The sequence below is a fragment of the Sinohyriopsis cumingii genome, unplaced genomic scaffold, assembly GCF_028554795.1.
Source record: "Sinohyriopsis cumingii isolate HCF-2022 unplaced genomic scaffold, ASM2855479v2 utg002196l, whole genome shotgun sequence".
NCBI classification, from domain to species: Eukaryota; Metazoa; Mollusca; class Bivalvia; order Unionida; family Unionidae; genus Sinohyriopsis; species Sinohyriopsis cumingii.
This window is the reverse complement of record NW_028316153.1, coordinates 202,494-215,667: the sequence shown is the minus strand read 5'-3', so window position 1 is coordinate 215,667 and position 13,174 is coordinate 202,494. Positions and strand designations below refer to the sequence as shown.

At 34.8% G+C, this 13,174-nt stretch overlaps 1 protein-coding gene across 1 annotated transcript in view; it reads right to left on the bottom strand.

Moving 5' to 3' along the window:
• Positions 1–12,657, bottom strand: part of LOC149770955 (uncharacterized) — a gene marked incomplete at its 3' end in the record, with an annotated part of 85,931 nt that extends 73,274 nt beyond the window's left edge. The window contains exons 1-3 of the mRNA XM_089948949.1: positions 12,558–12,657; positions 3,432–3,581; positions 1,504–2,196 (exon numbers count right to left, since the gene is read on the bottom strand). Coding sequence (XP_089805075.1) covers positions 1,504–2,191 — 688 coding nt within the window. The remainder of the gene's footprint in view (positions 1–1,503; positions 2,197–3,431; positions 3,582–12,557) is intronic.
• Between the last annotated feature and the right edge of the window lie 517 nt (positions 12,658–13,174).

The following is a 13,174-nucleotide window of genomic DNA, read 5'->3' as shown; positions in this document are numbered from 1 at the left end:
AGCAATGTTTTCCTCCAGGTCCTGAGGTCAGCCATTGACTGATTGCTGTAATATCAGAACAGCACCACTTTAATTTAGAAACAATAAGAATTATAAGAAATCTTCCGACGAAAACCACATGATGATAGGTCTATCTGTTTTTTGAGAAGTAACTGAACACATATTTGCAAGATGGCTGCCATGCTGACAGTACTTGATAACAGTGTGTGTGTGTGCGTGATTTAGATTTTTAACGTAGCTTTAACAATTTTTCAGTCATATCGGTTCGATGTCTACAGTGTGACAGTTTATAGTGATGACTAGGCATTGGGGCATCATGCCACAGACATGTAGCATGATGTCCCACCCAGTCACATTATACTGACACCAGGCCGACCAGTCCTAACAATAACCTCTTAATGCTGAGTGCCAAGCGAGGTAGCTGTTAGTACCATTTTAGTAAGTCTTTGGTATGACTCGGCCAGAGTTCAAACCAGCGACCTCCCGCATCCAAGGCGGACGCTCTAACCACTAGGCCACCGGAGCGGTCACCAAACCATTCCCATTTAGAACTAACTAAACATCATAAGAAATTTTCTGGTGAAATCACAATGTTGATACAACCAACCGTCTAGGAGAAGTGGTGAAAATATGATTTTCCAGATGGCCACTGGAGGTCAGATTGGCACTATTTTCTTTTACAGCCAACCAGATATCATAAGAAATCTTTCAGTGAAAACCCTATACTGATGTGACCACCGATTCAGGGGAAGAAACTGTACAATAATTTCAAAATGGCTAATGCAGCATTCACATTTTCAAGATTGGATGTCTGAGCACCATCATTTCATTTATGACCAATTAGACATCAAAATAAGTCTATCAGTAAAAAAACCCATGACCAGTATCATAAGAATTCTGGTGAAAACTCTGAGACAAATATTATTTTTCATTCAGGTAGAGTAGCAATAACAAGATTTTCAAGATGGCTACTGTTGTGACAATACAGGACCTCATATCAGGACCATTATCCTGACATCATAATAAGTCTTCTGGTGAATACTCTTGTACATGGAATGCTGTGTTTCACAAATTATGCTAAACTTTGTATTGCTATATATTTCAATACTGAACTTTATACATGCAATGAAGGTGTGAACAGTCATCATATATATGAATGATGGAATTTGCACTAGGGCTGCTGTGTAACACTGTCAAGGGATGAGGGTAGGGGGTTTGAAATATGCAATGGCAACCATGGGGATTTATGGTGGTGAGACACTGAACATGCTTCAGTAATAAATGCATTTATTTTTTAACACTGAAGGAGATGTTTGACATCCAGTGAGATATTGTACTGGAACCTTAGTCATGGCTTTAATGAACAATCAAAAAAATTAAATCAAAATATCAGCAAATATACAGCAACTTGCATAATAAGCATTAAAGAAGAAATTAAATCATTATTGTTTTATGTCTTTTTAGGTTCAGATCCAAAATTTATAAAAATAAAAGCCTACATACCAGTCTCTGCTTCTTCAGCACTATCGTGATATGCACCCTCTGGAGCTAAATGATCAGGCTGTGGGTCTCCAATTCTATCCAGTATCTTACATAAAGCTTGATTAAAGAGAACGTCAAACAATTTATACATTGTGTCAGGATCAACCTGAGCTTTGCTGATTTCATCAATTTTACTCTGAATATCTTCTTGCAGATTTTGTTCAAGATTACTCGACAATCTTGATATGACTCCACAAGTTTTACCCCATGTTTCCTGGAAATCACTTTCAGTCATCATTGCATTTGTGCGATGTGCATATAGCCTGTTTCTTGTTTTCCTTAGCCGAAGGATATCTGCTCCTGTTGAAATGTCCTTATCATCTGGTTCTCCTGTCCATCCACACTGTGGTTTCCCAACTTGGTGATGGCATAAATTTGTCAAAAGAATGCACAACAGAGTTATATCAAGATTCGAGAGCGACGGAAGAGTCCCATTACTTGGTTTTAAAATTTCTTTCTGGTCACTGGTGATAATGTTTTGTAGACAAAGTCTTTTTATTTTCTTCTTATTTACTTTTATTTTTAAAAATGATTGAAGGTCACCTTGATTTGAGTAAAGCTTTTCAAAGAAATATCGTAGTACGTCAGTACATGGTTCTAATAATAATCGACTCACACGATACAAATTTAATCTTTGTTTATCACACATCTTATCTGAAAAGAAAATCGTTTTCAAAATAAACCATCAAAATTTCAATAAAATTCATTATTTACATCAGAAGTGAATATGCAAAATCAACCAAACTTTGAGGACTTACATGGTCAAGTAAGAAATTCACTATGATATTAGTTCTATGTGTTTTGCAGAATTCAAAAGTACTTAACATTAAACAATGTATAATCTAATACAACATATTATACAATATAAATAGTGACTGTACTCTACTTAATCCCAAGAGTGAAGCATTCAATTCGTATAAGCAGCAAGAAAAGATACTAAAACATCACAACCTATCACAATAAGAAATGAACGACTCCCTCATGAATTAAAAACCAACAAAGCTCTTCCAGCACTTTTAATCACTCCCCTTTAATTGTGTCTATAAAGACTCTAATGATGATCTTCCCACTGGACTTTAGTTTTGCTGTATTTATTATTGTACAAAGAGATACTGGTATGAAATGCTGATGCTCACATTTTATAGCACTGCCATCAAGAACCTTCATTAAAAGAATATCTAGCTTTAATTTTCAAAAAAAGAAAACATTAAATATTTGTACAAGGTGTCTTCAATGTTTAAAGTTTGTGGACATGTTTGTACAGTATATATATATATATATATATATATATATATATATGCAACATTTACAGAAAAAGGCAAAGAAATCAATGTGAGAAGAAATTGAGACTGGTTAATCTTCTTGGAAGGCAGCTGTATAAATAACACCATCAAAATTAAGTGATCTTATATATATATCAATGTCCACTGAATTGATCCTGGTTTTGGGGCATGAAAGAAAATATACTGGAAATCTGGCATATGTTCAATGATGTTCAACACTAAAATACATAAAGAGGTGCAATTGAACATGGAAGTCTTTTTATTTTTTCTCTACAACAAAACTTAAAGGAGAGTATTTGCAAACGGAGGAAATGTACTGAAATTATATGCACTATGCAACGTAGCATAAGGTCATAAAATATACTTTAAACCAAACAAATTTTGCTCACAAAATCATTTCATATTTATTACTGAGCTGAAGAGGTCTACAACCTTTTAAATTGAAAAAGTGACGCTGAAATTCTTGTATTGCTTAGATTTCTTAATACAGAAATGATTATAAGATATCCACGCAGCCATGGATGATAAAGACGTGAAGAAGAATACCTATGGAACATACTTAATTTCCTAATACATTTACTTTGCCATAATGAATTTCTTCAATACCATGTTTCTGTTCAGACAGAAGAGTGATGATTGTAGTCCCTCCAATAATTCAGGGTGCAATTTCTCAGAAATTAGGAAGAACTTAAGTTTGTCATCTATTCTATGCCCTTCACTTCATTCTCTGTCTTCCCTGATAAAGACATGATCGATCTGTAAGAAAAATATAAATTTAATGACAAAACCATTTTTTGCCACAGCATCATGTGATCTATACCCATTTTGCCTGTCAAATCAATGCCTCAATATAGCCCACATTAATGAATATATAAACCATAAAAATTTGCTGGTTTTAGAGACCAAACATTAGAAGAAGTTTAGAAATGTTGGATCAGGTCATTGTACCCCTTCTGCAAATGACACAATCTGACACTGGCAAATAATTTATGTCCCTTAACTATTGTCAAGTAATTTATTTTACAAGTTCTCCATATGAAGTAGCTCTCCCTTCCCTTACTGCAACTGCCTAAGTGACTTCTCTTTGTACTGAATGTTCCAGTGTCAGAAAAACGTATTTGTCACAAAAGGCAAGAAAGACTGCATAGAGCCTGATAGTTATTGGTTTCATAAATATGCTTTAGGTAAGAAATTTCAATACATTTCTGGGCCATCGTTTACAACAAAGTATTAAAATTTGGTCTGCAACTGGATCAGACTCACTGAAGGAGAAGGATATCAAATGCAAATACCAACAAGTCCAAGGCTATTGCAGATAAAAGTAAATATTCACAGTTGTATCATCTATGTTTATAAAAAAATTCTGGTTGGTTCTAGCTCTTGGAAACTATAATTTGCTATAACACTGAATTTAATGACTGGTCCAGAAAGTATTGCAAATCCATTTCTTCCAACGAACAATGAGAGCTTATTATCACAAAACTGCAGCACTTTTACATATAGAGAATCTGTTAATAAAAGCTTTGAATGGTAAAAGTACACTTTACGTTATTGATTTAAACCCTCTGAAGCAAGTCAAATATTCTCCTTTTCAACAAGAAACCAAGCCCAAGTCATTATTATGGAACCTCAATTGATCTCAGGTATGAATATGTCAGTGGATTTTGTTAAAAGTATCTTAAGTTTATTTAGAATGAGAATTTTGTTCCATTTTATTTTACACCTTTATTCTTCTGTTACAAAAAAGTTCAAATGACACAAACACAAATTAGGAAGGAAAATTAAGATATGTATGAAATTTAATGAAACATATGAAGCCTGAGCTCAGAATGACACATCAAAAATTGTACTACTCTATTTTCAATGTCCACTGGCATATTTCATATTTATTATGAAACATACACCATTTGATTAATTCCCTTTATAATGTGTCCAGTAAAACGATCAAAGGGAGAGAACTCACATATTCATAAAAATAAACACATGAAGAGATTTCCAAAAGCACCTGTTACAATTAGACCTGGCTGTTTAAATATTTGACATGTAAGACTTCCTTCAGCTACATTTTTATTTAGTGTCAAACCTCACACAGAAAGCCTCAATAGGCTGAGAATAAGTTTAATGTGTGCTATATCCTTTCAAAATACTTTCATTCTGTATTATTGTTCATTGTCCACAATTTTAAGTTTCCCTAATGTGAACTCATTAACAGCATGTGCCTCTTCCAAACAGAAAATATGAAATGTACCAAAGCAGTTGGCTAAGATTTCTTTCTTCCAATGTTGTTAACTGTATAAGCTGTAAAAACAATTGTTATATGATTCCTTTAGTATTTCTATCTGCATCCATATCTGAAGGAACATAAGCATTATGAGACCAATGCTGAAAGCGTATTATTTGTCAAAGTTGGTAAATTATGTTTAACAGGTCTTTTTGTGGGGGTTTTTCAGATAAAGTTGAGTAAATGCACATCAACTTTCAGTGCTGGATGGAATCATCTGTACAAAGTTGAAAGCTCTTTATTCTAGGATGCTTTATGTTGAGCAGTTGTTCAAAGTCATTTTTCTTTCTAACTTTAGTAACACTGATCACATTTGATAAGGAATCAGCATCATTTGTGTACATCTGAAATATATTCATACCAGGATAGTTTCTGTAAACAGTGGTCAAATACAATTCAATGACTTTAGAGAGGAACTGGCTTCAAGAGATATCTATATTTAGTAACTACACCCATTTTTGATGGCACATAGGCACCAATTGTAAAAATTTGAAAGGTTTTAATGCCAGTATGCTTTCTATCAAGTATGATCATATTATGTTCATCAGTTATGCAGCCATATAATGTTTACTATTTTTAGTAATGGTAGCCATATTTGATTGTGGATCAGTATTCAGCTGTACAAACTTAAAGCCCCTCGATGGTAAGATGTTTTCTATCAAATCTGGTCAAATTCCGTTAATAGTTTTTGAGAAGCTGTTTACAAGTTGTTCTATTTTAATGGCACAAATCTGAAATGTATTAAATCCAAAAGTTTTCTATCGAGTTTTGTACTAATAAATGATGCCACTATATTTCTAGCCCTTGGTCTTTTTGGAAGAAATAGTCTTAATGTTTTCCCATATTTAAGTATGATGGTCATATTTGATGATGGATTGGCATAATTTGTAGAAATCTTAATGGTCTTTGTGACAGGATACTTTATGTCAAGATTAGTCAAATTCAGTTCAGAGGTTTTTAACAGCAGTTACTTCAAGATTTCTCTGTTGTTAGCAATGGTTGGCATATCTGAAAGCAGATTGGCATAATGTGTACACATCTGGAAAGGATTCATGCCAGGATGATTTCTGTCAAGCTTGGTCAAATTCTATTCAGCAGTTCTGGACAAGTCGTTTAAGTTTTATTTATTTTTAGTAACAGTGGCTTTTATATTCTTAGTAACTGCAGTCATATTGGAAGGTGGATCAGCATAATGTGTGCGTGTACGTGTGTGTGTGTGTGTGATTTGAATTTTTAATGTAGCTTTAACAATTCTGCAGCCATATTGCTATGATGTCTGCAGTGTGGCATTTTATAGTGATGTCTAGCACTGGGGCATCATGCTGCAGACATGTAGATACATAGATGGATACATAGAGAGACAGAGGGAAAGAAAGAGACAATAATTTGATCTATACCTCCTGCTTACATGTACATTAAATACTGTTTGATTTATCCTCCATGTTCTAACTTTGATACCAAAACGCCGAAGCTTATAATACGCGCCTTCCAATGCATCTTTAAATTTATTTATTTTAATTGGCAGATTTCTCATGCTAGGTAGGTAGCCATATTGCTATGATGTCTGCAGTGTGGCAGTTTATAGTGATGTCTTGCAGTGGGGCATCATGATGCAGATATGTATCATGTCCCCCACAGTTGCATTATCCTAACACCAGGCCGACCAGTCCTACCACTAACCTCTTAATGCTGAGTGATTTGTGAGACAGCTGTTAGTACCATTTTTATAAGTCTTTGGTAAGACTCAGCTGGGGTTCGAACCCATGACCTCCACATCTGAGGCAGATGATCTAACCACTAGGCCACTGGAGCAGTCAGCATAATTTGTACAAGCATGAAATGTTTCCCTGCTGGAATGCTTTCTGTCAAATTTAATCAAATTCTCTTTGGAGTGTTTGAATGTTTTAGAAGTTTTTTAAATGGTTTTGGTTACTTTTACTAATAGCAGTCACATCTGATGGCGAATCGGCATCATTTGTACAAATTTCTGAAAGCCCATCATGCCTAGTTGCTCTGTTTCAAACTGTTCCAATGGTTTTAAAAACAAGATTAAAATAGCAATTGTTCACAGATGCATGAAGCTCATTGGACACTATGCTTTAGTCTAGCATTTGCATCTGTCCTGGTATAATTACACCTTTAAATAAAGTAGGGGGTGTTTACCATATTATCTTTGCAAATGAAACCAAATTGTGTAACATTTCTAAAGGCATTTAGAGTCTACTGTATCTTCCTATTTCATTATACAAATGTTCTGATCTTTTCACCTCATGTTAAGCATTATCATAGTCCTTTTCTAAAAGGCAAAAGCAAATGTTAATAGTCCTCTATGTACAATCAGGTAACAATTTTTTTTGCAGAGAAATGTTTCTTCTTTAGCCAAAGTGACCTTAGCCTTTGACCCCAAACTTAGTAGGCATCCTCCTTAAAGGTGCAAGTCATCAACAAAGTTTGATCAAGATACGTGTTTTAGAAAACGATGTTACTGTGTAAAAACAATTTTTATTCTTTCAGTCTGTGACCTTGACCTTTAATCTCAAAATCAACAGGGTTATTCCTTGCCCCAAGTGCAAGCCATTCATAGCATTTAGTAACTTTTGCTGGTAAGAGGACTCTAATCAATTTGTAGAAACCACTTTTCTTCATTCAATACTGACCTTGACCTTTGAGCTTCCAGGACTGAAATCTTTGGGACTTCTTCCTTATCCAAACTGCAAATGTTTCTTCTGTCAGTCAGTGACCCCAAAATTTTTTTTCATACCCACAGTGCAAGTCATCCACATCATTCTGTAACTGAGATAGTGGAGAACTCAATTTATTGTGCAGATACTATTTTTCTTCTTTTAGTCACAGTGACCTTAACCTTTGGACTTTTGACTATGAAGTCATTAGGGTCTTCCTTATCCTAAGTGTGAGCCATTCACAAAATTTCATAACTATAGAGTGTAGACAACCAGTTACTGTGCAGAAACTGAATCAGTAACACACTTACGTCTTACATTTGTTATATTGTTACAAAATACATGTAAACTATAAAGATTGAACAGATTTCTGAATCTAAATGTACTATTTCTTTGCATTTCAATTAGTTTATTTATTGCAAACTATCAAATGTTGAGCTTGAGTGTATGCTCAAGTTGAAGAGTTTCTTAATGCAACCATTAATCTGTTATACAGATGAGTGACCCCCAGCAAAGAGACCTCCTGTCTTAAATGACCATGTTCTTTTAGCATTTTACATGTGTTAACTCATCTTTGCTAGCCAAGGTTCTGATATGAAAGCCCTATCTACACCTTGGTGTATAGAGCAGACATTTCTGTGCTTCAGGTCTGTGAACTTCATCAGATGCGGAGGAAATCCAACGCATCCAATCAAAATTAAGTTGTTCAAATTTAAACACTGTTTCTACATGACTGAGACAAGGAGAGCACACAGCTTGAATGGACTGAGAAATAAGCAATTTTACACTACCGGTCCATGTTTGGACAAATACCTTTCACTCAAATACACCTATAATAGATTTCCTCTGGTACGCAGTCATACTTTCAATGTTAATCTTACAAAGTATCCTTTTTAGGTCAATTGCCTCGAACAATTTTTGGTCGATGTACAATACACCACTATTACACACAATTGGCTAATTGGCATAACATACTACGGGAGGCAGCTCATGGCATCCAATAGATGTCACCTGGACAAAGCACTAAAATATGTTTGATCTACCAAGGTGTAGATTGGGTTATTACATCAGAACCTAGGCTAATGAAATATATATATACCATTCCCTCGATAACTTAGGCACAACAGGGTCCAAAAAAAGACTGCACTATAAGCGAGGACAAGAGTTACCGAGTGACCTCCCAAAAAATCAGCTAGACATCGAGAAAACCAAAGGGGGAGGGGAACTGGACTGTTTAATTACTGAATCCTCTTATTATAATAGCATCGAGAATAATTGTCAATAAAGTGCTTTTTCTAATGAAGTTGTTTCCATTATTCTGTATAAATTACAGGGGTCAAGCTAGACTTGAATTTAGGGAGAAGTGACTTCTCCTTTTGAACAGAACATGGAGAAGTGAGAACAGGGGGAAGTGGGAGCAAAGCATGACATGCAATGTGTGTGTGGGGTGGGTGGGTGATGTTTTCATTCTCTTATTTGAATCATGCCATCTATTTCATAGTATGCATATTTGCATTTAACAATGGTTTTAAGCATTACTTTATTTTCAAGTAGAAAATGTTCTGAGTTACACACACACACACACACACACACACACACGCACACAGATATATATATATACACATATACATACACACACACACACACATTATAAACACATCTGGTGTATGTTTAACGTGTATTTTTGGCAATATGACTTAAAAAGAGAACAAAGCTATACATTGTACAGTAAAACCTGTCATGAGCGACCTCTGCTATGAGCGACCACCTGTCATGTCCGACCGCAATCGTAATGCACGGATCGATTTTACTATATAAACGCTCTGTTATGAACGACCACCTGCTGAACGCGACCAGCGACCGCGATTTCTTGGCAAAATATGCATTTTGACACTGCTATGAACGACCGCATCGCCAAAAAATCAAAACAGATTGACACCACTGACCTTAACTTAATCCTTTGTAAACACTAGAGCTCGGGATAAATGTAGTATGCAAACAAAGTGCACATTAAATAACACTATAGTTGAACAACCATATATCGGGATAAACACCTCTAACCATCATTTAATCCTTTGTAACAAAGACGGCAAAAATAGCAAAGATTGCTCTAATAAAGTATTTAAAAATAATTTGTCTTGCTACAGTACCAGTTTTGTGAAATTTACAACTCGAGCGTACGGTGTCATTTGTAAACTGCAGTAAACCAGACTAAAGTACATGTCACTAACCGCCATTGTAGTGCCGAAGTCATGTGAATAGCCAGTAAGAGTAACATCAAAGGGAGTAATGATGGATATACGCAGTCAATTTAGAGGTTTGTATTTTTTCTTTATCTGTATGAAAACTCACAAAACGCCGGTAGTCCTTATGTCCAAGTGAGAAATCGTTTAAAAGGGCTTCAGTGTTGGTTTGAGTACGTCGTTTGCTTTCCAGTTAATCCATAATGCCTAGAGGGTGAATGAGCTCATTGTCTTTAATACTAGTAAGTGAGAATCATTTCCGGATTTTTTTAAAATTATTTTTTATTTCTTTTGTTAGTGTTTCACCAAGTCACAATCTGTTTACGTGGGTGCAGATGGTCGGAACATTTGTTTATCGAGCTATAACGCTGTTGATTTAAATAAATGTACAGTATTGTTTCCTGATGAGTTAATTATGTATTTTGGTTTCATTCATTGGTACATAATATATATTTATTCCACAATTCCCCAAAACCTGATCAAAACCTATAGTCTTTATAACGTCAACACTAATAACAACGGCAGAATCTCCGCTGAAAAAAAGAAAAATTTTAACACTGGAAGAAAGGATTAATGTCATTGAAAGAAATGAAAAAGGTGAGACCACTCGCAATATAGCAGTCAGGATAAAGCGTCGGTAAAACGCAAGTTCAAAATGTAATCAAAGACAAGAAGTCCATTAGAAACGAATGGCAGAAAGGTGCACAAGCACAGAGGAAATATGCCACGGCACGACGGACAGTTTACGGAGATCTGAACGAGCGAGTATGGGAGTGATTTTGTGTTGCAAGGAGTAAAAACATACCAGTAAGTGGAAAGTTGATTCAGGAAAAGGCAATAATTGAGATACATCTTCAGACCAAAGAGCTGAGTAAAACATGTCAATAAAGAAGTATAATGGATTTCTTTTAAAAAAAACAGTGAATAAGTGTATAAAATAAGATATATACATCATATCTAACTGTTCATTTTTTGTACATATTAATGTGATGTTGAAATATAAATTTTATTCTCGTTGTTTGATAGATGTATATCTTTATTATATAAAGATATTTTGAGAGGAATGCATGCATTATTTAACAAGATTCATGAATAAAGGATATGATACATGTACAGTGAGTATGGGTATTAATTATTTTTCAACAATGCTAACTATTGACCCTGAAAACCAGTCCATTTTCACACACCTCTTATGAGAGACCACCTGTCTTGAGAGACCACTTTTGGTTGGCAGAAGGGGCGGTCTCTCATAACAGGTTTTACTGTAATGAAATTTAATTGAGTAACTAGATTACAGTATTGTAATTGCAAGTTAGTACAAATGCTTAATCAACTACCCTTAATCAGTATTTTTTACATATTTTTAATCTCTGAAAGTTCATTATAAAATGGCATTTGAAAAGATTTCTAAATTTGTTTGAAACAACCCCTGTACCATGTACACGAGAGAAAATGCACGTCTTTCAGATCATAATATTCATCCTAATTTCTTTGTTGCCAATAAAACTTTACCTCAACTATTAATAGACAATGCACTGAAGAATTGAAATCAGTATATGAATGAACTAAACCCTTTTTTCTCAACCGAATCAACACACCAACATGCAAAAGCATCTATTTTTAGAAAGTGGGGTTTTCTTAAAGTAATCACTCACTTCATAGATTAGTTACAACAGTTCATTGATAGGATTGCAAACATAATATTTCACTATCTCTACGTACTTGGTGTAATATAAGGCACTGGTTCAATAGTATATGCTTTGCTGCGTGTTTTTCTTCTTATTTTCACAAAAATTAGTAAACTCAGAATACAGCTTTGACCTTACAGTGTCTCTCATCGAATTCCAGAACATAGCAATGTCCCGCATATTTATGACCTACATAATTACATTTTAAAACTAAATCTTTAATAACATAATATTTAGTATCTTCTTTCTTACAAATTGTATATTTTCTTGAATAGATCTGCCCAATGGTTTACGAAAAGAGACAAAATAATAAAATGGTACTTCTCAGAACAGCGATGTCTACCATTAAGGTTCCAAACTGATTTTTATCAAGAAAATAATGTACACGCGGCAATAAAAATATTCATGTTACTGATTATATTCTTAAAACTCAAATTGCTATTTACATAAATTTAAGTTTAGAAACACAAGTTTATATGTTTTTATCATCAAAGTATAACTTGCGAAAATCAGGTAGTAATAGTTGCTAACTTGCTCAGGAAATGGTTGGTGGTCAATCAGCTATCAAAACACATGCCTGTGAATGTGCAAGTTTGTTTGTTTGTTGGTGTAATTGATACCAACACCAACTATCTGATGGCTTGAAACCTACATTTTGCCTTGACCTATATATAACATAACACTGGAACTAACCTGGCCATGGTGAGGGAGCATCTAAAAAAGGATGGCCATTCAATGTTCGTCTAGAAAACAAAAATCACAGGGCGAAGTCATTTTTGCTTTCCTAACAGAAGAAGTCAAAGTTTACACTTTCTAGGCAACATACTTGCCCACTTTACCTGAATTACATTTAATTTCAAAATGTCCAACATCTGAAAGATCGTTAACATTATTCCTGCTGGTTTCAACGACCATTAAGTGTATGCGAAACCAGCTGTGTATTACATCACTCCTTTTTGTTTACTTGGATTAGTCTAGTTCCGGGAGTATTATGTAATAGTGAAGCAGTGTGTCTACGAAGCAGGCAACCAGACTAGCTGTTGATCTACCACCAAACAAGATTGCTTTTTATTTAAAAAAAAACAAACTAGCAACAGTTATTTCATGAGACAATTGATTATGTCAGAACTCTATTTTTGTATTATTCAATTAGTAAAATATTGATGACGTAATTTCACTGCAAGTAATAGTAAAACTTTTATCAGCCTTGAGGATATGTCTAAGTGCTAATTCAGGAATTCTCTGAAATTCATTTCCCCGACAATGGTCCATCTCTGTGAAATAAAGCTCTTCATTTTACGAAGTATTCATTTCACTAGGTGGCCTTGCTATCTTTGATCACATTTATGAATGAGTCTATATGACTGGGGCCGCTAGATCTTAAGCGTATAGCAGCGGTTTCAAACATCGGTACGCAGGCTGCATGCGGCCTGCCAAGCCATATCCTGTGGCCTGC